This window comes from Haemaphysalis longicornis, unplaced genomic scaffold, assembly GCF_048455015.1.
Source record: "Haemaphysalis longicornis isolate Haplotype H1 unplaced genomic scaffold, Haemaphysalis longicornis Haplotype H1 scaffold_10, whole genome shotgun sequence".
NCBI classification, from domain to species: domain Eukaryota; kingdom Metazoa; phylum Arthropoda; class Arachnida; order Ixodida; family Ixodidae; genus Haemaphysalis; species Haemaphysalis longicornis.
In genome coordinates this window covers 107,039,342-107,067,242 of record NW_027526204.1, presented here as the reverse complement: position 1 = coordinate 107,067,242, position 27,901 = coordinate 107,039,342, and the positions used below count along the sequence as shown (strand labels likewise).

The 27,901-nt window shown below is 47.4% G+C and overlaps 1 protein-coding gene across 1 annotated transcript in view; it reads right to left on the bottom strand.

The window, feature by feature from the left end:
- The window catches only part of LOC144159065 (prolyl 4-hydroxylase subunit alpha-2-like), a 79,413-nt gene that overhangs the window by 35,827 nt on the left and 15,685 nt on the right, over nucleotides 1-27,901 (bottom strand). Inside the window, exons 2-3 of the mRNA XM_077690325.1 lie at nucleotides 3,865-4,109; nucleotides 500-675 (exon numbers count right to left, since the gene is read on the bottom strand). Of these exons, the coding sequence (XP_077546451.1) occupies nucleotides 500-675; nucleotides 3,865-4,061 (373 nt within the window). The 5' untranslated portion in view covers nucleotides 4,062-4,109. The remainder of the gene's footprint in view (nucleotides 1-499; nucleotides 676-3,864; nucleotides 4,110-27,901) is intronic.

Genomic DNA, 27,901 nt, shown 5'->3' with positions numbered 1-27,901 from the left:
CAGGATCGAACCAGGATCCTGAGTAGACTACCACATTGCTACATCAGCACGTTGCCGGTGGCGGAACAACAGTTAGCCCAGTTCATGCTACACCAACGGCATATGAATTCACCAACCGATGCTGCTTCGTCTAAATCTACAGAGCGCTAACTTTACCGAAGCTCGACTTTGCCAGTGCAATTTGGAATTGTTTAAGTCCTTCGTCGTTCCTTCGACTAGAAAGGATTCAGAAGCGGCTCTCTAGACCCTTATTTTATAGTTACTCACCAGTGAGCCATTATGGGCCCAGGTGGGCTTCTCAAGCTTCTGAATCTTGACGAGCTATCTATTAGGCGCACCAGGCGTGACGTGGTTTTTCGATTTAACTGTATTCATCCCAAGTTTGACTGCCCTTGCCTTGTAGGCTCTGTTCGCCTGCGAGTGCCAGAAGACAACTGCGGCCGCATGGCTCATTTCATGTTGACAGAACGCCGAGTCTGGCACGCCATTCCTCGCTCACCGATCCAGTCCGGTTCCCTGAAGTGGTGCACGATCTCGTTCCAGTCGACGGAGAGGCGCTTGATTGTGGTGTAGGCGTCGATGGGGCTCGCCGTCCGGCTCTCGTGCTCCTTCTCCGGAGAGTACGTGAGCTGGAGCTCCTGGGACGCCGTCGTCTGATAGTAGTCGTTCAGGAAGCTGCGCATCACGCGCACAAAGGCAGAGGCCACTGATTATAGCGTTTCTACCGGTATCTGCCTAAGGTTTCACAATGAGGAAGCGTTTCGTACGTTAACGAGGACGCGACTAATGAGGAAACGCTGCCAGGGAACGACTCAACAGCGTGCGGTTTTGGACTAGTTAGTTATGCGTGGCGGATGCCGGGGACCACCTACTACGCTTACTGGCATATATGCATGAGATGCTTAAAATGCGCAACCCTTTACATGTGGGCTCAACAGGAAAATCCGACTGTCCACTTGCAACTCTATACAGATCGCACTTTAACCGCATTAGGAAATGGTACTAATGAAAGGAACTAGGACCTATATATTTTCTGTTAGGACTGCTTCTATAACTACAGAAGAATCTTTTCTTAGCAATAAACTAGTGCTGAGCAGTGGTGTGCACTTTCAGAGGCCTGGTGTGCATAGCGTTTCATTGGGATTCATGGGGTCCCAATGATGCTTTTCCCATGAGGCCCGAGGACCTTAAAAGTGAGTTATAGCAGAGCGGAGAAACGGTTCCGGTACGGTACCCGCTACACCTGCGCATGCGCGCAACCAGTTTCGTCTCTGCGCACGCGCAAGGGCGCCGGTTGCCTACTGGGTACCGGAGCGTGACCATTCTCTGCTCTGCTATAACTCTCTATTATCTGGATACCAGTCTGCTTATACGCCAGACAAAAATGTCTTCCCATCAATGATGTGTGTGCAGTCGGGAAGACGACTTTACACGAGCTCGGTTTATATAGGACGTTAAAGGGATGCGTGGGGCTTGTTCCCGTACTTAATAAAAGGCCGTAAGGCCTTAATACTTAAATATCCAACTGCTGATAGTTACCCTACAAATATCTTCCCAGGAGTGCATCTGAGCATAGTGGTGAAGCCGACTTTAAATGGGCTAGGTGCATAGCAGAGTAGTGTGCACTTAGGAATTCTACGGAAATTCCCACTTTGAAATTTCTGAAATTTTTCTTTACGGCAATTGCAGGTTATGCCCGAAACTGGTAGACACAAACTCAATGGTTGCGCCATGTGCATTTGAAAACAACATGCGAGGGATTGAATGTATCCGAATAACGGGCCTCGCGGTGCTTAAAGGGACTCTTCAACACTTCCGATAAACGCTTTCACTCTTTCCTTCGCGTCTGAAAGCACTGCGAAAGCTACAGTTATCGCCAGCACGGAGCGAGAAGCATTGCGTTATTTGTCATCGCAGCAGATACGCCTTCCCTTACTGTTTTGCGTTTTCGGCTTTCTTTTTAAACTTGTTATCGAGTACGTTCATTGCTGCAACTGAATGAAAGCCGGCAAATAGCCGCTACGCCACTGTTGTGTCGTAATTCCAGCGGTACAAGAACGCCAAGACTCGAGAAAGAGAGAAACGTCTTTTGAGCATGTTCCTAATTAATCTGATGGCCATAGAACAGTAATTCTTGACGGAGGTACTTTGCGACCTTCTAACCTAAGTACTGGAAATGTTGGTTGGCTACGTTCACGAAGCATTTAAGATTTCAAAAACAGTTGAAAAAAATTAGTAGTGGCTTAGCTCTGCTATGCCAGGATATACGTAGCTTGAGTTAAGGTTCAGCAATCCAGTCCAATCCAGTCCTCTACAGGCACTGCTCTTCGCGCATGCTCAGCACGGCTCTTCACGAGTCACGCAAAACGGCTATCAAGCGGCTCCGGTACGTGCAGCGTCAGACTTGGCTACTACGGAATTGAGGCGCACATCTGGGCACGCGCCGGCGCCAGTGCGTCTGCCACGGCTATGACGCAACACAATCCAACACAATCCACTTTAATCCAATCCAATCCAATCCGATCCGATCTAAGCCAATTCAAGTCAAGTCAAGCCAAACCAAGCCAACCCAATCCAATGTCCCTCACGCTTGCGCAGAACGGCCCTTCACGGCACACGCGAAACTGCTCAACCTCGGCCAGTGTAGCTTACGCTATAAAAACGCTGCAGGTTCTTTTTAAAAGAACACCACTGATGTAACTACAACCGACAATGAAAACTGGCAGGGCTGTCTATTCTGTAGGGCTAAGCCGACCCATACAAATACATTTTCTCCTGCTTCAAATGACCCCAGTGGGGGTGACCAAACCCTCCAAGACACTCCGGGAGCGTTCCATCCACTTCGTCTTTTTGTCTCAATAAAGCTCTCGGTCTCGTTTGTGGGGATTGAAGATACGAAAACAACTGTGTCACCTCACTACGAACGTAATTTAATTAAAAGAACTAACTATAAGCCTTTACTTCTTCTGAAATAAGATACAAATGTCTACCTATACTGCTGAATTTAACTTTACTGCGCAGTTGAACTATCAACTTTTTGGTACCGCCAAACCAACTGCTTGAGGCACGGATGTTTGAATTTGCATTATGTAGCTTTTTTTAAACGCCTTACATTTTTCCTCTTCCAACTTGTAACCCCTCTCACGGAAACACGTCCGGTTTTCAGGATCGTTTTCGCGATCTCCTTGTATTGAGACCACCATAAATTATCTGTAGACTCCTTGGAAAGCGCTGAGAATACAAATGAACAAAGAATCCCCAGTAGCCGAGGGTTATCGCAGGCCGGACCAGCAGATCCGGTAGCGTATTTCCAAACGCTCCCTGCACAGAGCACCCATGTGACATGTCTGTTAGCGCGATGGAGAACGGTAATTTAACGTGGTCATTGGCTGCGCCCTAAACCCAAAGCGACCTAAAACATACCAAATCACTATTATCACCAAAAACAACGCGTACACGTGAGTATATATATATATATATATATATATATATATATATATATATATATATATATATATATATATATATATACAGTAAAAAATTAAGTAATAGAACACAATTAAACCTGCTGGGGCTCGAACCCAAGACGTCACCGCCAATACTCAGTACTCCACTTTAAGCCCAAAGAGGCCGAATGGTGGGCTCGTATTAGCAGGCGCTCAAAAGGATATCGCGCGCAGTGACAGCACACATGTCACGTGGGTGCTCTGTGCAGCGAAGCGTTTGGAAACACGCGTCCCGGTACGGTACACGGAAGCAAACAACCCAACTGCGCATGCCCAGAAAGGCAGTAACTGTTTGGAAACATGCACAGGTGCGCCGGTTTTCCGCTCTGCTACATCGCTCTAGAGTACGTGAGCTCACCTGCGCAGGTATCCCAGCTTGGTCTCCATGCGGTGCAGGAAGTCGCCCACCTTGTACACTAGCCTCCTCTCGAGCGACACTAGGTCGTTCATTTGGGACACCGAGGAGAAGATGTTGCCCGCGTCTGCGCAGTCGGGACTCAGGAGGGTCGAGAGCCACAGCGCGGTGAACGCCGCCAACAGCAGCCGGCAATGCATCGCCGATCCGGAGGTCGAAGCTCCACGAGTGGGTCACGAGGCAGGAGGCTGGGTTTGCAAACGGTTATGGTTGGTGAGGCCAGATTCAGACTGTGGTCGCAACTGTCGTAATATCTTTAAATAATGACGTCATTTCACGTCTCAACAAACCGATGCATGAAACGCCGTTTTTTATGTCCATAGCTCACGATATGGCGGTTGCGTCGGTAGTCTGAACGTAGCATGATACGCTTATTAGAGATAAGGGCTCGACTATTACCTTCGCAGTGTTGTCGTAAAGATAGCACGATGGATGTACAATGTAGTCAGTGCAAAGAGGCCATCCGTACGCCTAATGATATACGCAGAGTACGAAGACACGGTCTGAGGGAAATCGGGCACTCACAGTCTCAATGGTATAGGTCGACACGAGGCCGCGGTTTCGATTTCCGATAGTCGCGATGGTTTTTGATTGTGTCTTTACTGGGGAAAGGGTAACAGTGACAAATACTGCCGCGAGAAAACCAGTGGCGTAGCCAGGAATATTTTCCGGCAAAGGGGGGCACCCGATAAAAAGATAAGGCTTCTTCGCGATCGCGTTGTTTTTCAAGCGAAGCTTCAAACAGCTGACTTGAACGTGCACTGTGTGTATGTTAAAACACCAACAGTAAAGCCCACCTTAAGGGACTTATATTATTATTATTGTGCCAAGATTGTGCCAAGATGGCGCCCAGCACAGATGTCTGCGTGCTGTGCTCCGCTGTTTTTTACGGCAGACAGGAGAATTTTCGATGCACATCGTGCAAAAAACGTGCGCACTCCAAATGTATTCAGCTGCCCGACATGGAGCTGCAAGCTGTGAAGACTGGTGAGAGGCCCTTCCAGTGTAATCTGTGCCTGTGTTCGGCGTCGGAGGTGGTGAGTAGGCCTAGTGACGATTCCGTACACGAGAGCCTGCCGGCCACGCAGCCACCCGATCCTCGGAACAGCGCTCCTCGACCAGGCGACCTTGGAGGGGACGCGACCGACATCCGTGAAATGCTGCTCCACGCTCTCGAGGGCCTTTCATTCCTGACGGACGAGGTGGCAAAGCTACGAGAGGCCAACGACCGCCTGAGCAGGGAGAACGCGCGTGCTTTCGCCCAGCACTCAGGCATAATTGCTTCTCTGCGGGCGGAGGTTCGCAGCCTTCGAGGGGAGCGGCTCCCGCGGTTACCGCGGGCCGGTCCCTTGCCTCCCGAGCTGCCTGCCCCCCCTTCGACACCTGAGCTCAACGTGACGACGGCGACCCCTTCCACGCAGCGAGTGGACCTTTCATCCTTTGCCACTGTTGTGGCGAAGATGAACGCAGCGTCTACGCTTTCAGCGAACGAGCAGCTGACCCCAGCCCCTTCCGAGGCTTGCCTTTTGTTAAATGACGCATCCGGCAAGCCACCTTCCAATGACTCGGCTCAGTCAAACAAACGCAGAGGGAGTGCAGTGTGTGTGGGTGCTTCAGATGCGTGTAGCATCTCCGTCGTTCGTCCATCTAAGCGTCCGAGACACATCTTTGTGTCTAAACTGTCACCGTCCACCACTTCAGCCCAACTGACGGAGCATCTTTCGACGGTACATGTCATACCTCTGGCTTGTCAGCGGCTGAAGACCAAGTACAGTTCATATTCTTCCTTCTGCGTTACGGTCGATGAGGACTCCTTCGAGCGTTTGAGCGATCCTTTGTTCTGGCCGAAGGGCTGCCTTTTCAAACCTTTCCGCGGAAAGCTGCATGCCGAAATGTTCTGTTCCACTGATGTCCCACACGATGAAAAAAACTAACAATAGGGTGGACATTTACTATCAAAATGCGCGCGGCCTTCGCACTAAAGCGCCCGAATTTTTCGCTAATGTACTTTCCTCAAATTTTCCAATTATTGTAATTTCTGAATCCTGGCTCTGTAGCGACATTAGCTCAAATGATTATTTCCCTCCAAATTACCAAGTTTTCCGCAAAGATAGGAATTTTACTGGGGCTAAACAAAAGGGAGGGGGCGTATTAGTTGCGGTCGATTGTGGTCTTCAGTGTAAGAGGCGACAAGACCTTGAGGGCGACAATGAGTGTGTCTGGCTGGACATCCGACTGACTGGGGGCGAGAGGCTCTTAATAGGGGCGTTTTATATTCCCCCCGATGTTCCTATTTCTTCGTTCAATGAGCTACTTACTTCTGTAGAAGAAGTTTGCGCTTCACACCAAAATCACCAGTTTATCATTCTGGGGGATTTCAATGCACCTGGTGTACAATGGGACAGTCTAACTAACCAGCATTACAATTATTACGTACAGCAAAAATCTCGCATTGTTTTAGACTTCCTAGATTTCACATCCATGACACAACTGAATAACATCAAAAACTGCTCCGAAAATATCTTAGACCTCTGCTTCTCAAACATTCAGAACGCGCGAGTATCAATGGTGGATATCTCTCTTGTCAAACCCGACAAGCTTCATCCTCCATTTTCAGTTTCGGCTCCCGTTTCGATTCGGCATTGTGGTACCTCACTAAAGTATAATGAACTCTCTCCCTTCTGTTATGCACGTGGGGATTACATTGGCTTGTATAGCTTTTTTTCTTCGTTTGATTGGTCAGAAATTCAAGAACTCCCTGATTGCAATGCACAGGTCGAACGGTTCACCGAAATCGTCAAAAGCGGTATGGACCAATTTATTCCCAAGTATAAACCAAACCACTCCAAGCACCCACATTGGTTTTCGAAAGAACTTCGTACGACTCTTAAATTAAAAGACCGCTGCCACAGAAAGTATAAGAAAACCGGGAGTGACGAATGGAAACAGAACTTCTGCTCTTACCGTAAATTATGTAAAAACCTTTATGAGCGGGACCAGCGCTCCTATCTCGATTCTGTAGAGAGTAGTGCGAATTCTCAGCCTGAAACATTTTGGAGATACATCCGGTCCCGTAAGAACAACTCACATGATCTTATCAATCTTGTAGATTCCTCTGGGGAAGAAGTTCATAATGTCGCCAACCACTTTGCTCAGCACTTCAGTGCCACATGCGGCCAGCGTGACGTCTCTGAAATGAACATATTGTTAAATCGCGTGCAGGGCTCTAGCTTAGTGCTTTTGGACGAGCAGTTGGTTTTGGAGAGCCTAAAGCGCATGAAACCGTCATTGTCGTGCGGAGCTGACGGAATACCTCCAGCTATTCTCAAAACATACGGCAGCATTTTTGTACCTGTTTTGACGGTGATATTTAACCAGTGTCTAAAAACAAACGTGTTTCCTCTCGCGTGGAAAATTTCTCGAGTGCGTCCTATTTTCAAATCAGGCTCCAAATCGGATGCAACAAACTACAGAGCAATTTCTCTCCTTTGGGCTTGTTCCAAGCTGTTTGAGACAGCGCTGTACAAATTACTGTCAAGTTCTGTACAGAATCTTCTTGTAAGTAAACAGCACGGCTTTATATCAGGAAGGTCGACAACGACTAATCTCTCCTGCTTCATGGAGCAGGCCTCGGCAGCCATTTCTGAGAGGGGCCAGCTCGACGTTGTCTACTGTGATCTGAGCAAAGCATTTGACGTTGTTTGCCACACGCTGTTACTTAAAAAGCTTTTACAGGTAGGAATTGATACACCACTCGTGGCATTGTTGGGTAGTTATCTAGAGAACCGGTTCAGTTTCGTTAGCGTTAACGGGCAGACGTCTGCTCTGTACAGATCAACAAGCGGTGTGCCTCAAGGCTCCGTGTTGGGGCCTCTCTTGTTCTCCATTTTTGTGAATGATGTGTCAGCCGCAATTAAGATGTCTTCTTTCCTTCTTTACGCTGACGACATTAAAATATTCAGACGGATTGAGTCCATTAATGACTGCATTGCCCTGGAGCAAGATATATCCTCATTTTCCAAGTGGTGCTCAGACAATAGATTAAATCTTAACTCTACAAAAACAAAGGTCATGTCTTATAGCAGGAAAACGAACCGCACTTTATTTTGCTACAGTATTAACGGCGGTTACTTGTCTAGAGTTGAAGAGATCAGAGACCTCGGTGTGCTTTTCGACAGTGCCTTAACTTTCTCACCTCATGTCACTCAACTTACTAGGCGGGCGCTACGCTCTCTTGGGGCTATTTGCAGGTTTTCTCGAGAATTCCGGTTTCCTTCTTCATTCCTAAAACTATTCAAAACGCTTTGTATTCCGCAACTAGAATATGCTTCTGTCGTTTGGAATGGAACCTGTAGTTCCAACTGTCAACGTATAGAGCGTGTACAAACCAAATTTTCATCAATATTTAGGCATCGTTTTCCTTCGGAGCCTATCCCTATAACGGTTTCTCTAAGTTCCCGGCGGACCCACTCAGACCTTCTTTTCATGTACAAATTGCTTCATGGTATTATTTTATGCCCGGAACTACTTGAATCAATCAGTTTTCGCGTTCCACAAAAAACTACAAGGCTCGCCCACCCTTTTAAAGCAGCTGGAGCTCTCAGCACACGTTCTCCTCTTCAAAGGATGCAGCATCTGCATAATGTTCACTCCGAGAAGCTCGATATCTTTCAGCGTCCTCTTCGGGAGTTTTTGGCCGGGTTGTCAGCTCTGACACACTAGGTTCATCTTGGCAGTGCTCTTTCTTCACTTGTCGTCCTGACGTGTGCATTGACTTCACCGAGCTTGTTCTTGTTCCTGTTATTCGTGTATTGTGCTTATACTGCGACTGTAATTATCGTAGAATTTTTCTTTTTCTGCCGCTTTTATCATTAAAAGTTGCTATATTCACTTCATGCGTCCATTTGAAACTGAAAATGTACGCTTCCCGAATCTTGTAAAAACTTTCTTCTTTTCACTCACCCTTCCGTATAGTTACGCTTATTGTAAGATGTCTTCTTGCAATTGACCAGACATTACAGTTTCTATTGATTGTGTAATGTTGCCTAAAATTACACTATGGTATTTTTATTCTTCTTTGAAGTTGTAGTTTCTTCATATTTTTTGCTCGCTCACTGTTCTTTTGCCAGCTGTTGATGCATTTCATTGCTGTCTTATACCTTTTCTGTGCGCCAGCATGACTTAATTGTGTAAAGTCGGTTGGATTGCACTATTTTATTACTTATCTTCTTTGCCGTTTTTTGCAAGTCTTTCTGTCTTTTTTTTTTTTTTTTGCTCACTGAGTGTTTATTAGCAAATTGTTGATGTACTACAGTGCTGCATTTTCCCCTCTGAGTGCTCCAGCACGAAGGCCTCCGCTGTTCCTGGGCACTATAATAAACATTGATTGATTGATTGATTGATTGATTGATTGATTATTATTATTATTATTATTATTATTATTATTATTATTATTATTATTATTATTATTAAAATTTGCCGTACTGCACTGTTCAATACAGTATGTTAAACATCTGTGATGCCTCTGTCGTCTTTTTTTTTTTTCTCGATTGCTAGAATACAGTTTCTCCGAGGTTCTGTTTTAACCAACTGATAGTTGCTTATTTTTTAAACTGTTTCCTGTGATTTGTTCGTCTTATTATTTATCTCTATACTCTGCCATTGCTTTTGTCGTATTACTGTCAAACTTCACTGCTCTGCTTGCTGTGCGGTCTTTAAAAAAACAGAGCCACAAAGCCGTCTTTTTTTTACCTGTACCCACATTTCACTCCACCTGTGTCTTATTTATGTCATTTTCTCTAGTTCCCTCAGTGTGTGTCTCGTCGATTGTTTGTTTCTTGCAATATTTTTCTTGTATTTTGTTTTTATGTAACTATCCGTGCGCCAGCACTAAGGCCTTTGGCTGCTTCTGGACACGGAAATAAGCATGACTGATTGATTGATTTATTATTATTATTATTACGAAGTAGTAGTAGTAGTAGTAGTAGTAGTAGTAGTAGTAGTAGTAGTAGTAGTAGTAGTAGTAGTAGTAGTAGTAGTAGTAGTAGTAATAGTGCTACTACTAGAACATGAATTTACGTTTGGAGGTCGATGGGTAGGCCACGGATGATTCACTCGACCGAAGATTAAGGCGGTCACGCTAGCACGCGCTCGTGAGCGTAATGGGGAGTGTGCTCGTGAACGTAGTCGTGAGCGTGGTCGTGAGCGGCGTGCAGACCACGAATTTCATTAGATCGAAGTGCAGGCCAACAAGCGACGAAGGCCTCAGTTGTCGTTGCGTATTGCGTGTTTACCATCAAGATTCACGTGCTTTACTTTTTCCTTTAGGAAAGGAACGAGTAATTTTTTTATAGATCTATATATGAAGTACTGAAAAGCACGATATGAAGGTTATCGCAGGAGCATCGACCGGTCAAACGCGCCAGTGGCCTGCCGGTTAATTTCGGAACCATGAAAAGTAAGGTTGCGCACACTACACTCCCTCGTTGGCTGTTCCAGGCTACAACAATGCCCCCTCCACCCCACCAACGTGCCACCCTTTCTGCTTTAAGGTTTACATTTGTTGTGATCAAATACAGATTTTGTTGCCTTTTATCTACGCCGACGATAACGAAATTTGCAGAGAAGATCAGCTAAAGCTGGAGTTTCGTATGGTTCATTTGAACGAGTTGCGCTTACGCAATAACCTTCAAATCCCACTCGACAGTACCTGCAGCACATTTGTATAATATTTTTTTTTTTCAGGTACTCTCATGGCCCAGAGGGCATTATTGAGGGGAGTGGCACATCTGGATGTTCAAAGATGTTGAAGTTGTACAAACATTGTATACATAGGAAGCAATATACAAAAACACTAAACCTATACGTATGCAGCTGTGCGCAGATGCATACAAACACTTAACACAAATCTACACAGGTATTGCCTCTAGCATAGAAAACTGAGAAAACTAACATGAACAACTGCATGCAAATGGACATAACACATTGGAAGGAAAATAAACACTGTGGCAAAAAAAGGTCACAAGCTAGACAGAAGTGGAGTACTCAGGCACTTTTTTCCTAAACTGGTCGATGTTGTTCGTTAGCACTAAGAACCGGGGCAGGCGATTCCACTCCGATGTAGTTATAGGAATAAACGAATTTGAATATGATACAGTGTGACATTTCGGGATACTAACTTTGCAAGAACGATCTATGCACAATGAAAAATGAGGGGGGGGGGGGGTGACATAAGAGCATTTTTAAGGGCGGCGGGCAAAATATAGATATTAAAGATAAGGCAGGTGCGCGATATCTTCCTGCGCAGTGTCTGTGATTCGAGAGAAAGAGTTGTTTTCATTTGCGTTAGGCTTGATAAACGGGAGTAAACGGCCGTAATATGGCGCTGAAGCAAGCAAACATGCGTCTTTGTCTTTAATCGCCTTCTTACACGAAAGTGTTTTACGCCCGGGTACACGAAGGTCTCACCGGCGTCATATCCGTCACGAAAACGCCAAAAAAAATGTTCCATTGGCGCGGCTCCGCCCGGATTCGAGCCACGAACTCTCCCGCCGCAGCGGGAAGTACACAGCGCTACGCCCACTGCGCTATGAATACAAGCGCAAGTAGGCCTACGAACACGCCTTATACCTGTCCCACTACATTATTCATTCAGATGGTGCTGTCGTCTAGGAGAGGCGAAGCGAAGTAGTTCATCATGACGCTGATGAGCGCCGACAGTTGGCACCTCGACGCCAGCGTCTTCGTGTACGCGGGACGCGGGTGAATTGAGGCACCCTCTCTCACCTACTGCATTCGATTTCGGTTTCGGTTTCGGTTTCGGTTCGGTTTTGTTCTTGCAGGGACTGTGATTTCAGTCGGATTTACGCCATGTTTGGCGCGTGCAATCCAGTGTCCAACGTTGATGCGTCTAACGGTGCCATACCGACGTAATATAAATAGCGACGTGCAAGTTAATATGGATGCACAATGTACTTTTAAATGCTCCTGTGAAGGCACATTTGACTTTCGTGTTTTACCGGTTCCTATGAACGAGGCATCAACCACATTTTTGTTATTTTCCGTACTGCTAACGTCACTAAGTAGTACACTTAGCGGAGAACATTATTTGTTCAGAAAATGGGAAACCAGCGAGCAGAACACAGGACAAGAGGAGGAGGCACACACACGTCCTGCGTTCTGCTCGCTGGTTTCCCATTTTCTGAACATTATGAACCAACTAGCCCAGCAATTCACTCTCGAGAACATTATTGCACTGGAGTTGAGTGTTGACCTGTTACACTTTTCTTAAATTTCATTCTATTTCTAGTTGTTTGGCCGAACAGATATGATTTCAGTAAAACTGCGCTCAGGCAAATACAGAATGATGATTCTAACTAGGAAGGTGGCCGAGAAATCAATGAAATAATGTCAAGAGAAGCAAAAAGCTCCGCAATAAAGAGAACTGAACAGCTTTGGTGAAGTGGAGGCGACACGAGATCGGGAGAAAGCAATGTTTTTCATAAGGCAGATTTTACTGAACTGCAGTATTCAGTGAAAGGCGATGTCGGTAGGCAAATAAACATATCAAGGGTTGGTAGTCGATGTACCGAGATACAGTCACATGTTCTGTAATTTTATTACACTTTGTACCATAGTAAAGACAATCAATTACAAAATATAATGCTTAAATACAGACCACATGTATGTCCATATAAGGCTTTTCCTGCTGTGTTGCCCTTTTGCGGCCGTGCTGTTCCGCCAGCAAAACAACACGACCGCCTCGATTGACTCGCGTTGAGTTCCCGGCGTAGTTCTGCGCCTTCGGCGCGAAATCCAGCAGAAGCTATGCGGAGCGGCGCGACGTCCGCGCGTCGCCCTGCTGTGTATGTTTACATGTACATACAGCATCTGGAATGGCCACAGGGTTCAGACGTTTGTTTTCATTTTTGGATGAATGAGCATGTCTTTAAAACTTAGTGTTCCGCGCCAGCAGGCGACTTCAGGCGGGGGTTCTTCAGACGACTTCAACCGCATGCGAACCTGGTACGAAACATTTCGGGTGCCCCCCACCCTCGGGCTACGCTCCTGAAGCAACGTTAGGCACAGGGCACGACCTATCTTACACTAACTACCCCGCAGCACCCCTCTGTACACCACGTCAGGTATCAGGGGAGTAACAACCGGAAATTACTCGGGAAAGTTGAGTGTTATCAACGATTCTCGCCCATCCGCAAAGTCTGTTTTTGATTGATTGTGGGGTTTAACGCGCCGACGCAACGCAGGCGATGAGGTGCGCCGTAGTGGAGGGCTCCGGATTAATTTGGACCACCTGGGGATCTTTATCGTGCGCCGAAATCTCGTACACACGGGCGTTTTTGCTTTTCGCCTCCATCAGAAAAGCGGCCGCTGCGGCCGGGAATCGAACCCGCGACCTCGTGCTCAGCAGCGCAACGCCTTAGCCACTGAGCCACCGCGGCGGGTGCGAAGTCTGTTTTTAAACAATCGCGCTCAACCACAGCTATCCAGCTGAGTGCCATGTTACACGCTGAGGTTCGCTCGAGTGTTCGTAAAACGTTTATTAAATATGAACGGGGTAAAGGGGGAGAAAGAAAGTGAGGAGGAGTGGGTGGTTCTCTTATTCCGGAAGACCGAGGACTGTTACCGGTGTCTTGGCTCGGTTGAGTCCGCACACGTTTTTCTTGTATGCGTGCTCGAAGGATGAAGTGCGCACAGGCCTGCGCAATCGTCGTGACGGTGCTCATTTGCACCCATCTGTACCCAAACTCGCCAGTGAGTACGATGATGAGTGAGTAAAATTGAGTACGATATTGAGTGAGTACAGATGGGAGTACCTGTACTCGCGGGTACAGTACTAGTGAGTTTGAGTACAGGTGAGTACGACTGCGAATGAATATGAAGAGGGAGTACGAGTGATTTTGAGTACAGGCGAGCTTCTTGAGTGTGAGCTTGATTGAGTAAAGCGTGGAGGAAAAAAAACGCATTGAGTTTTTTCTTCATTTTTTCCGACCTATGGAATTTGGCAAGCGCCCTAAAAAATGGCACGGCAACGAAGCCCTTACATTGCATCGTTGTGCGTTTTTTCATACAACAAAGCATTACTGGCAACTCCAACCTCGTGGCACACAAAAGCTAAGCCGAATAAGTCGAAGTCACTCAACGTTTTTACAATGCTTCGGTGCTGTTTGAGCGTTTTGCCGCAACCTTCTTATCTGAATGGGTGTTACCTCGAAGCGGGAAACAAACTACGCAGGGCAGTAAGTCGCGGATGTTTTTGTGCAGTTCCGCATTCTTCGAATGCGGTTTTAGAGAGAACGGACTCATAAAACCGCTCAAAAGGGGGGCAACCGCTCCCCCTTCGCTATCACTCCACAAGCTCTCAGCTCTTTGCTCTAACAAAGAAAGCTCGGATGTGGTGGTATCCCATCCGTACATAATAGCTGCCGCTGTTTCTTTCCTCAGACGATCTATTCTCGCCCATGAAAGCCGACGCTCTTGAAACCTTCCGCCTTCCACATTCTTCGCCACGGTATGGAACCACGAAAGCGGCAGCAGCGGAGAGCGGAACCGCAGCGCTACAAAGGCGGAGGAAGAGGCAATCATCCCAATTCCGCGGTGTTGTCTCGAATGAGAGGAGGAGGAGGAGGAGGTGGAGGAGGAGGAGGGAACGGGTACATTGTGTCTTCTCTCTTCCAAGGCAAGAAGAGGGAATAGCTGCTAGGGTGAGGAAAAGGATAAGCGGTTGTGGGTGATGGAAACATAATTCCAACGCGCGGTAGGCGTGAAAGCCGCCGCTGATGTGACCGGCACACGAAGCACATCTTTTCGCGCCTCTATCATCTCTGCACGCAGAGCACGAATACCTGACACGACGGCTGCCGGTTTGGTGTTCGGTCGGCTCGGCGTCCGTGTGAGCTACCGGTGTAGCGCAGGTTGCTAAGGGCTGCGAGGGCGTGGGAGTTACCGGTATGTGCGTAGCTAGTAGTGGGGTGACTGCTTACGTTGAAAGTGGGGTGGTGGGGGGGATCCCGCTGCATTAAAAGCGGCTGCTGGGCGCTTTTGCTGTGTGTTTAACGTACTTTATATACACCCTGGCGATGGTTCGCGCCATTGTGAAGCGCAGAACTTCGTATACACTCTGTTACCGTGGAGAGACTTCCAGTTTCTTTTTAGCATGTTACAGTGGATGTGTCTATAGACATGTATGAACACAAAAGGCGTGCGTTACTTTACAACTGAATAAAAAGCGATGCAAGACCGTTTTGTGGTTTTTTCTTACATAGAAGCGTTTGCAGTTCAGGACGGAATTATTCATTTTTTAAAATCCGTTCATCCATCCATCCACCCATCCAAACAAATAAATCCATTCATTCATCTGTCATTGCTTGGTTTTTCAATGAATCAATGCATCGTTTGGTTGCACGAAGATTAAGTCATTAGTCTTCAAATAACACACTTAATAACCAGCGAGATAGGTCATCATGATGTCTCATCGATTATTTTTCTCGGCCAAACGAAATCAAATGAAACGCAAAACAAAACAAATTTCCCCGTTCATGCGCACTCCGGTCAAAGTGCGCTTTGCAGCCATGACACAACGCAACTACAAGAGCTTGGTTCACAGCTGCCGCTTACGCGGTAAGCTATGACATTGTTCTAACAGTCACAACCAGTGCTCTAATGGCTGTAATCGCTGCAATCCACTACCGCTCTGGTTGGTTATAGGCGTACGCTCTGTGGTTGCCGACTGACCTAATCCTTGCGACCCCTGCCCCAATTGTTCATAATGCTGGGTTGCGGCGTCGAATCTGCGTACTTGCGCCTTCATTAAGAGTACTTATCCATTCCAACTAGGCCAGGGCAACGCAACGTGTAGTCAAGTGCCCGTACGTTAAGCGTCCATCAAGGCACTTTCCTTAACACAATTGAATGTTTGGCGAGTTGGTGATACATCTTGGGAAAAAGCGCGAAAAACGACGACACGTAGACGACGCGTCGTCCTGTATTCCTTTCTACGTGTCGTCGTTTTTCGCGCTTATTCCCAACACGCTCTCCTTATAACACACTCGGCTTCATCTGCCGGAATAAAGTAACAGTAACACAGTGGTATCCTAGTGTGCTCAAGGAGCGGCGAGAAAGGGTTGTTCATTTTTGCTACCGTGAGCACCCAGGTAATGGTTGGTTATAAAGTCATCCAGGGGGACAAGGAAGTGGGCCAGTTGGGCTCCTACGTGCGCTGCATGAGAGCCAACAGATGTAGGGCGGACGGAAAAGATTGGTCCCTGTCTGTGTAATTTCCTGCCTCTCATGCGACTGATTTACGCTGTTTTGACACAATGTAACAGAACGGTAAGCTGCCTTCCGCCTCTTATAGATAAGCGGGTGAGGATACATGAGTGACTATGAGGATACGGTTGGGAGTAAGAGAACTGACACATTCGAACCGACGGACGCTCGGACGGACGGACGCACGGACAGACGGATGGACGGACAGACAGACAGACAGACAGACAGACAGACTCAACTTTGTCTTTTTGACCCAAAAGTCTACCCTACTTATAATCTTCCATATATACTTGTTCATAAAAAAATCACAACAAAATGTATCTTTGTTGCGGCAAGATTTCTCAAGTCGCCATTCGCGGTTTCAAAATACACATGGGTGTGTGTCGGAGGGGTTCGTACTGAGTATTCATCCGCGTTTTTTTTTCCTGAAGAACCAGTCGCGTACTTCATGTGCTTTTCCATAATACCAAGCCTGAAGACGAAAAAAGGAAGGAGGCCCACACTAACGCGTAAGACTTGAAGGTAGCGAAGCTGTACGCAACCTTCACGACCATCACGACGGTTTAAATCCACGATGGCAGCCGATTTGCTACATCTTCCCTACCGCAACGACCTTTACTCCAACGTTGTTGCTAAAAGTGTAACTTTCCTCTTTTTTTTTTGGAAGGGATAATCATTGGACATCACCTAGGAGGGGCTTCAGCTATACCATGTCTTTCTCGTTCCGAGTAAGTGTTGCCACGATTACGGTGAACGCTGAAGTTTTTTTTTGTGTGTGACAATCTTGGCCAGTCTCCCTAAGTCGGCATGCTTGGCTTGACAAACATGCGTCGGGGACGCTGGGCAGACACCACGAGGCACGCACAAACGAGCACTCGGCATTTTCTTGCAATTTTTAACCCCGGACACGAAAAATAACGACTTCCTAAACAGCTTCGCTGTTAAACCCTGTCCAAACGCCTGGAAGTGGTGGCTTGGATCGTCCCCGTAAAGGCTGCTATATGGACACGGGGAGCCTTGGGCAGATTTATGGCAAAGCGCAAGTTCATGAGCAAACATTTCAGCGTGCTTTTAAGCCAAAATTCACGTAGGCTCGGCGTCTACTAAATAACTTTGAAGCACACATCTTTAAAAATTCGCGTGGGTGACAGCGGAGAGGAACATGAAACAAAAAACAAATATAAATGAAAAAAGTTGGTTTCCCGCTGTCGCGAGCGGCGTCAAACAGAACAATTACAAAACGGACAGCAGCGTTCACTTAGTTGAACCGCACATACCCAGTTAAGAACTCCCAGCCTGCTGAGAGGAAGGTGCAACGAATGCGATCGAATGTGAGTACCTCGCCCTTTAAGAAAAACATTGGCGCTGCCTGCACTAGTGGTGCAAGGCCGGAGGTACACAGAACTGGAGGCCCGTTTCCCTTCGTCGAAGACATAGCTATTGCACCTAGCATGAATTTCCGAACTAGCCGCTGAAATTTCTCCATGACTGGCAGGCCCCGAACGTATTGTCCGCACTCTTTCACATTTCTCCCAAAGTGGACTACGCGAGTGCTTGGACCGGCGGCGACCGACTTCGCGAACCTGGTGTCTGTAACGCGAACTCCGCGTCTGTGCGCCCCGCTTCAGGCGCGGACGCACGTGAACTGTTTTCTTGGTATTTTTTGCGAGCTCCTCTCGTGGCGCAGGCCCACGCGCAAGCCTGGACGACGCCGGACGCTCCTCACGAGGCGCATTACTTTTTTTTAGCGAACACTTTTGGCGAACGCCACCGAACCAAGCTCAAGATTAAATACCTCTGCTCTAAAACGCCCAATAGGGAGTCTCGGTCCACGTTTTATCGTCTTTATGGACACCGGTGTACCTTCATAATGCTGTTCAGGTACAGATCACTGAAAACCAAAAAGGCTACACCAAGCCAGGTGCAGTTATACTGAAAAGGTTCTCTGGGACACAAACAACGTCCCCTCACCAGTACACGATTTGCCCCTCTGGTGTAGTATTTGGCTGAATCCTCCAACTTCTGTGCACGCTAACGCTTGTAGTGGACATAAAAATACTAATGACGATGACAACGACTATAAGGGTGATCATGGCTTGATTAAACGATCAGATAATGATAACGCTTAATATTACGTTACCATGGTGACAACGATGACGACGATGAGGATGATGGTTATGACGATAATGCGGACCTAGTATGCGTCAAATGTCAGGTAGCCCCGCTTTTTTGTCGTTATTCCAACCCGCTTAGCCGAGCTTAACTATTTCGCAAACCGGAACCGAGTGACGACGATGTGGATGATGATTATGACGATGATGCGGACCTAGTATGCGTCAACTTTCAGGTAGCCCTGCTTTTTTTGTCGTTATTCCAACCCCCTTAGCCGAGCTTAACTATTTCGCAAACCGGAACCGAGTGACGACGATGTGGATGATGATTATGACGATGATGCGGACCTAGTATGCGTCAACTTTCAGGTAGCCCTGCTTTTTTTGTCGTTATTCCAACCCCCTTAGCCGAGCTTAACTATTTCGCAAACCGGAACCGAGTGACGACGATGTGGATGATGATTATGACGATGATGCGGACCTAGTATGCGTCAACTTTCAGGTAGCCCTGCTTTTTTTGTCGTTATTCCAACCCCCTTAGCCGAGCTTAACTATTTCGCAAACCGGAACCGAGGCCACTGTCTGTCTAGTCCCTCACAAGACAAGTTCCCGCTCTCAGTGTTGCCTCACGCTAGCTGTCGTCGACAAGATCGGACACTCACGCTCATCGGTATACTAACGGAACAGCACTGCCGACATTCTTCGTCCGAACGATTGCAATCTCGCTCGACGCGTACCACGATTCGAGCGTCGTGCACTGCCCGGTGTACGCACTGCACGATTGAGACGTCGGCGTGACATACGATGACGTCCATTGTTGAAGGGTAACCGAATGCTTCGCGTCACCACTCGCACAAACCAATCTCCGGTGATTCGTCGTTATTTCAACGCCCTTACAAGCACTGATGCATCACGCAAACCAGAATCGAGGACACTGCCTCTACGGTCACTCGCATCACAAGTTGTCGCTCTGAAAGTGCCATATGCTCGCTGTTGACAAGACAGGCCACTTGCTTGTCATCGGTACATCGCTAACAAGCAGCACACTGTGGCGAAACTGCGCCGCTTAAAAAAACCACATAAGAAGGGGTCAAACAGGACGACCGCTGACTATCAACTATATCAACTATGCTGCCTGGCTGAAACAGCACAGCCGACACACTTTTATAGCGAAGTTTTTTATGCCTTACTGATGGCGCCGATGTGCGAGCAAAATGCACTGAAGGAAACATTACACAATGGGTTCCATGAAGCGGCGATATTGATGATGATGATGATCAAAATACACATCAAGCGGCTCAAAAAGAAACAACAAAACGCTTCTCGTTGTCGGAACCAAACCTCGGTCCCTCGCGTAATGAAGTGTCATTCCGACACAGTCAAAGAAGTTGAATTTTTGACTTTCGGATTGACTAAGTTTGCGTAGGCGAAAGGGCTTTTATTTTTTGCCGAGTTCCCCCGACCCGATTGCCATCTCGCTCAACGCGTCCCACGATTCGCGTCGTCCTGCACTGCCCCGGTGTACGCACCGCATGAATTGAGACGTCAGCGTGACATACGACGACGCCCATTGTTGAAGGGTGACCGAGTTGACCGCGTCCCCTCTCGCATGAATCAATCTCCAGCGGCGGCGGTTCGGTCAAGTGGAACGTCGGCCACAAAGACCGCGGCCGGCCAGTGCACAAAGGGCGCGTTGCAGTGACGAAAGAAAGAGTTACACCGGCGTAGCCCGCGTGCTGCGCTTTCTAGCACAGCTGCTTTTGTTACTACTCCCTCCGGGTACGTGCTTCCTCTTCGACTCGAATGCGATTAGACGCTGCGTCCGTCTGGCCACACTGTCGGCTATGGGCGGTGAATTGAACTTCCTGGAGGGGTTTTAAAGATGGTAGTCTTTCTTGGGCTACTTGAACGGGAAAATTTTGGTCTGTCTGTCTGTCTGTTACTCAAGTCAGCCAACCGGACAAAGGGAAACAGGTGCTGCGCAATAGTCTTATATAGTCACAGCCCAATCTGTCTGTCTGCCTGTCTGTCTGTTACTCAATTCAGACAGCCGGACAAAAATAAACAGGTGCTGCGCAATAGTCTTATATAGTCACAGCCCAATCTGTCTGTCTGTCTGTCTGTCTGTCTGTCTGTCTGTCTGTTTGTCTGTCTGTCTGTCTGTCTGTCTGTCTGTCTGTCTGTCTGTCTGTCTGTCTGCCTGTCTGTCTGTCTGTCTGTTACTCAATTCAGCCAGCCGGACAAAGGGAAACAGGTGCTCCGCAATAGTCTTATATAGTCAAAGCCAAATCTAAACATCGAAGTCCGGTGTTAATGTTCATAATTGTCAACATTGTTGAACAAGAACGAGAGATTACGCAAATATAAGGCAGGAAATCAATACGTGAGTGATATCTGTCATGTTTCTGCATTGAAATTTACGGATGCTAGTATTTTTTTACAGCAAATAAAATACTACATCAACTGCAGAAAACCGTCGCCCGCTGTTTCCCACGTTACCTGGCGGAATTCGAAAAAATCAAACGGCCACAGCAACGAAAGGTTCCACTAGATAGGTTCCGCGTTCCGCTTGGAACGCTCTTGGAGTAGGGCAACGTGGTTCTATGAACGTTGTAGTCGGGTGCCTCGATAAACGCAGCGCTGGCATCGAGGCACCCGACTTGGAGCAGTGGAGCGCGGTAAATATAATTTGACTTGAGCAAACCTCTGGCGTGTTATCTTAGAAGGAAGGAGACGGAAAAGGAACAGCATGAGAGGTGACCGGGAAAGAGAAGGGATGCATTTACTTGCCAGGGGCGCCAGTCGACTATCGTCTTTCGTCGACATTTGCAACGGAAGGAGCAGATACGCAGCCAATTTTTTTCGTGTAGGTTTTATTTTACTTTTATTGCGCTAAGCAGGATAGCGCTGGGTTTGTTTGATAAAAACGCTGCATGAAAGCTAGACAATCTCCAAATATACGGCGCTTATCTCAAGAAATAGCCGTTTCAAGCACTGATATTTCAGAAGGACTATGGATAACACACAATATGTCATTATTGCTGCGGATCTTATGAAACAAGGGGTCACCCGGATATACTCCAACTTACGGTTTGTAAACAAACAGCATAAACTGTACACATCCTCCCCTGAATGCCAGAAGTTGTGGAGGTGCCGCAATGGAGGCTTTTGTCTCTTATGCCAAGAAGCGCATTGTCGTTTTTGATCATTATAAAATCTTTCTATTTGTATCTGTTGTGGTGCATGTGTTGTAGCTATTATGTCTATGTCAGCTATATTAACTGCGTCGACGCCACCGGCACCGAGTTTTGGCTACGGCGGTCTCTGTTCTATATATCCATCTGAACAGCTGACGTCTACCGCCGGGTTTCGGAGCGTGGTTCAACTGAAACGACGTACGCATATGAAAGAACAAAACTTTGATACTTCGTTCGGAGCTCAGCTTTTCTGTGTCAAGGTGTTCAGATGTTGTTAAAGCCTTGTGAGCATATCAAGGCTGGTACGGTGTGTTAAGCACCCCAGTGTACTATTTTCCAATTCAAATCGCCAAACTTTCAGCTAGAATACATTTGCCCGCATTCAAAGATAAGTCCAGTAGAACAACTACAGCCATAGATGCTCGGCCCACTTAGTCTTGTTTAGGTTCCCCCCAAGAGTTTCTTTTTGAACGCGATTCCGCAGGGCATAGCCTCGTAGATCTCAGTAAAGTCGTGACCCCTAGTGTCACGCGGCAGTTAAATCCACCGCATAGTATAGTCGCATGTCGGGCGCACCACGTGCACGCATGCGAGCACGCGTGAAGAAGCAATCTCTGTACCCACCTTTTGATATTGCGGCGCGCGTTCGCTTACACGTAACTCTCTAATAGGGCAGCCGCGTAACAAGGTAAACGCCGTGTGCCGCATCGGCGATTGCCCGCGAACAAGAACAAGCGACTGCCCGTGCAACATCCGCCCAGGTGACCGCACGCCGACACCGTACACCGTGCACGGAAGGCCCGCCTCCGACCTACTTCTTGGAGGCGTTTCTCGGCACGTTCGACTTAAAAGCAGGCCTTAGGTTCTTCCCAAACCTTCATGTTCTTGTTTTTGTACCGGCGTGAAATTGGCTATCTAAACATCAATTCCCTATAATAGTTCTTGATTTAAGAGGCCACAGATACTCAAGTCCAGGGTCGCCTACACCTGGAAGGTGCAGTTGTGAGGCCTGTTAGTAAATTGGAAGTGAAAGCTGTAATTCCCATCACGCATGCATGCAACGGTGGTCCGTCACGTTTTTTGAGCACCGAAACCGCCAAGGGAGCAATAAACCGTGTTCTCGCAAAGCGCGAGCGCTTGAAAGCCTCGACACTATTACGCCAATCAGCTGTGGCCATCTCTCTTTTATCTCACATTGGAGATTTATTGCCCTATACACGTGAACCGTTTAAGAAAACATCCACCAGTTTACAATGCTTGCCTTCTCTATAAAATTTATCCGGTTTCTTAGGCAAATCTTACGTCTAGCTTACGGTTCAGTGACGAGGCTTTCTGGCAAGGAGGAATGGTGTGAAAGGGTAAGGTGCTAGACATTTGTAGGAGCAACGAGGAATCAACTTTCAGTCATCATTGCCTCGGTGGTGTTATTTTACAGCAATCGCTTTATTCGTCTCCACCGTCATCAAGCGGTTGAACGGGGCGTAAGCGCCGCCACTGCGCAACATTTTTGTCCCGAAACCATCGCGTATACGGCCGAGCTGGCTGGCAGTGCTCTCCCCGCCCTTCTGTTGCCCCTAAGCCGTATAGCCTCTGCGTACACTGCGAGCAGTGGAGTAATAATACTTTATCACCGGCCCTGCGCAATTTGAGCACCTTCGCTCAGAATGTCGTGTGGAGGTTTGCTTTATCGTGACGTCAAGTGCACGTAGGCCAATAGAGATGAGAAGATCGCGTGGAAAGGGTTTGCAGCGCGCAATCGTTGCTACAGCGATGATTGCCGCTTGATTCCCCGGACAATGACCGACGAGTTGTTAAGCCTCGCTTCGTTTGTCCTGTGCTTTTTTATTGTTGTCGTTACTGATCGCAGAACGCGTGCGTCGTTGAGCGACTTCCTGGTCGCCTGACCTCTGTAGTAAGTGTAAGGTCAAGACGGGGTGGTTTTTAATACATGTACCGCTCGACGGACCTGCGCTTCGCACTTTCATGAACAGTAAGCCACAAATCAAAGCCTAAGAAATGAATGGGAAGTGGAACATACGAAGGACTCGATCTCCCTGTTTTATATGAGTTAATTACATGATTGACGCGTAATTAATTAAGGAGTTTTGGCGTCCAACCTTGCATCTTCTCCGAAGTCGCGTCGGCTATCTTACCCTTGTCAAGCAACAAACTTCGAATCTCTGTGTGCTGTTTTTAAAAGTAGTGAGGCCGATGGCGTTCTGTCAAAAGACGAATGCATTTCCCCATAGACCGGTTGGTCGACCTAAATTATCGGATACAATTTCTGGACACACAACGCGTCCCTGGACCCGGGCTTTCATCGTGTAAAAACGGTTGCTTGAAAGTCGCGAAAAAGGAGCGCTTTTAGATAAGACAATACACGCATCGCTCATGGAGAAGGAGTACAACAGAGTAACTTTATCTCGTAAACCACATATCGGTGTAGATCGTTCGTACATGCGTTCACTTAGTGCGCGAAAAATCGTCGCATGGGTTCGGTCTTGGTTTGCGATTTGGGCATTCGAAGGTTTCACGAACGATTTGACGCACATTCAGCGAAGGTTGGGGTCACTTTTAGCCAATGGTTTTGCCGCACTTTTGACGCATTTTTCAAGTGACAAAGCTATCGCATTTCTTTCAGTTGTCTCTGGGAAGGGATGGTATTTTTCAAAAATCTGCATGCCTCTCTTTTTACGTTTCCTTGGTTGCCGCTCGCACATTGGTGCAGCATCCTGCGTTTCAGTAAGGAGCAAGTTACGCAACGGTAATCCTGAAAATTCCTAACGCGACAAAGGTTACTAAGTGTCGAAAGAAAGCGACAGATGTCTGTTCCTGTGCGGGACATACTTGCCAAATTTTCCTCCATCTTTTGCATCCAGTAAATCGATAAAATAAATGCTATAGACACTGCTAGCACAAAACTGCGAGGACGTTTGAAGGTTTTTTCGGCGTCATTTTAAACCATTTGGTTGCAGCATGCTTGGCGATGTTTTGTGAATATTTTTAAGTGAAAGAAAGTATCGCTACTCATCATTGATATAAGTAGTAAGAATTGCAGCGAATATTGTTAGATTTAGTGTCACTAAATTTAGTGACTCTACTCGTATCTACCTTGCTCAAGTGTTCAGATGCTCAGATCCACATGCTCAGAAAAATGCTCATATCCATCCCGGATCCACAAAATACATTTTGTCTGTCTGTCTGTCTGTCTGTCTGTCTGTCTGTCTGTCTGTCTGTCTGTCTGTCTGTCTGTCTGTCTGTCTGTCCATTCAACAGCACCTTATGTTATAATGCTTAAAATTTAAGTATATATAGGAAAGACTGTTACAAACTACTTAAACTGCAACCACGGCTAATAGATGTCCGCACTTTTCAGCGAACAAGAAACCTTTATCTTAGTTCAAGCAAATTATAATTACACATCTGATGATACTAGCGTTCTTTTAATGAAGAATGCATGTTGGATTGCTTTTTCTGACAGAAAATAAAACAATCCGCTGAAAATGGTGTCGTGAAGTGTACGGGCAAACAAAAACGCTGACACCGAAGACGTCGATACCAGCTTCTCAAGCCGACCAAATGCAAAAGCGGTATGGCTCGCGAGCAGTGCGAATGCGGAAAAAATTGAATCGCACCTGCCGCTCATCATGGGGGGAACGAGAGTGTGCAGGACGAGAGGTGGGCGTTGCAAGGGGAAAGAGGGGAGACTGTTACGCGGCAGGTGCGACATGAGACTGTCGTCTTTCGACGACATTTGCTGCGAACGAACAAATACAAGACCAATTTTCTTTTAAAGCGAAGCGTTCTTGGTCTCAGTGATGGCGTCGTTCGTCCAAGTAAAACGCACTGCAGGAAAGTCAACTTTACACAGTGGGTTCCACAAAGCAACGATGATGATGACAAGCGAAGGTGTCGCATCACTGACGGCGTCATTCGCCCCACTGGTTTTATCCACGTTTACGCCCAAAACTCACTGCAGGAATGCCAACTTACACGATGGGATTCCACAAAGCTACATCAAACGCCTCCAGAAAAAAAAATAGCAGTGGCTTATCTAGGCTACGCCAGGATATACGTAGCGTGAGTTAAGATTGAGCCGGTCATTCTTGGGTTTCCTGGTTGTCTAGGATTAGCTGATTATCATGCTTACTGCTGCTAAAACGATGTGCAATCCAATTCAATCCAATCCAATCCAGTCGCGGCGGCGGCAACTCCGGTGCGTCAGCTGTGCGCCGTGAGACGGCACTGCTCCTCGCGCATGCGCAGCACGGCTCTCCAGGAGCCACGCGAAGCTGCTCAACCTCGGCCAGTGTAGCTGGCGCTACAAAAACCCTTCCCGTGGTCGGAATCGAACCTGGTGGCTTCGCGTTATGAAGCCAACGTCTATCCGACTGCGCCATTCTGACACGGTCCAACCAAATTTGGATTTTGGACTTTGACTGTACAGGTGGCATGAGAGAAAGCTTCGAGTATTAACCATCTTTCTTTTTAAAAATGAGCTTTGATTTTTTTGCCTTCAAAGGTCCTCTGTACATCAATTTATTTCGATGAACATACATTTAGGCACACGCGTTACAGTACTCCTTGGTTTTCACTGGGATGACACAGACATGCGGAAGCGGATGCTGGAAGGGGTCAAAGTCCATCGAAGTAACTCTGCCTGGTTTCACAATAAAAAGAAAGCGAAACGTTGCGTCAGCCTGGAGGGAGTTAGAGGTGCTACACGCCACGGTGTGACAGTGCCTCAGGCAAACTAACAGAAGAACACGGAAATGGTTATTCAGGAAGATGGACGCCGGCAAGGCATTCAGACAGATGACGCGATCGGACGCAGTGAGACAGGTAGGCGGAAACAAGCAGGGGTGGAGGTTAACCCACGAGGCTGCATTTGCGTTCCTAGCGTACGCGCGCACGCCTCCAACGACGCACTTCCGGCGCCTGCTAGGCCTAACGAAGCCTCGTGCCCATTCCAAGATCCGCAAAGAATCAGTCATGGCGGTTTTCGCTCACATAAATGCGGCATTGCCTTTGAGGAAGCGCGACCGGTCAGGGAGAAACATCACCTTATACACACACTCGACGTGTTCTGTAGACCTACGTTTAACTCCCTCGCATTGCGCGCGATGTCAGCCGCAGTTCCTGGAAGATGGATTCTGGACAGGGTCGATGTGTATACACTGATACTCGCGCGCCGGTACGGTGCCTGGTACGGGTGATGTAAAAGCCTGACGAGGCTCGTGACCTCTAACGACGCTATCCGGCTCATTATGAACGGGAAGAGAATTCGTGCTTGACCCACGAGCGACCGTTCATGAGCGGACCGGACGTTACGGTCCCGGCTGCGCGTGCCTCGTTTTTTGTTTTGTTTTTATCTGGCCTCAGTGCTCTTTCATATTCATTCGCTTGACCTGTTGTCGTGTGCCGCCGGCCACATCGTGTAGTGATTGCCGCTTTTCTTCTTTTGTCAGGGGTCCGCCCGGTCTTTAAAGGTATTAGCAAGTGATGGGCGGGAACGACTGTTTTAAAGCCAAAGCTGTCAAAAAACTGTCGCATTTCCCTGTAGACCGGTCGGTCGACCGAAAAGCTCTGATAAGATCTGAGGACACACTGCGCATGCGTGGAACCGGGCTTCCGTGGCGTCAAAACGGTTACTCGAAAATCGCGAAAAAGGAACGGTTGCAGGTAAGACACGCATCGATCATTACGAAAGAGTATGTACAATAGTTGTGCATTCATCTCAGAAACCCCGCATCGGTATGCATTTATATCGTTCGTAGGCGTGTTTACCTTGCGCCAAAAATGGTCGCATGGGTTGGTTCTTCGTTTTCGATTTGGGTCTTTGCAGGCTTGGCGACCGATCGGACGCACTTTCAGCGAAGAAATGAACGTAGTTTTAGTTTTCTCGATTCCCTCCGCTTTTTTTTTTTTAGAATGGTAAATTTTTCATTCTCTAAAACAGTGTTCTCCAAACCCCGGCTCGTGGAAGGGCCATAACCACGGATCGCGGCTTCGCTTGGAACCTAAGGCGTAGAGCCCTGACCCAAGGCTACTACAACAAATTAAAGGCAGATTTGGTGTCTTCATATACATCGTACTTTATACGTATGCGGTGACTGTTGTGGAAGTTATTACAAGGATGCGCTGACCGTATGACTGAAACAGTACTTACTACCTGTAACGACGAGAGTGGTTACCTAAACTGGCTGAAGCTTGGACTACTTTAGAATCATTTACAATCCGTGCACGCTTCATTACTGTTGAGGAATATATCCACCTGGATTTGACTAACGCTTGGGGATTGTGCGAAACACTTTTCTCTGTTGCTGAAGACAAAAGGATAAATGATGGTGATGATGATGATGACGACGATGATGATGATGATTGGTT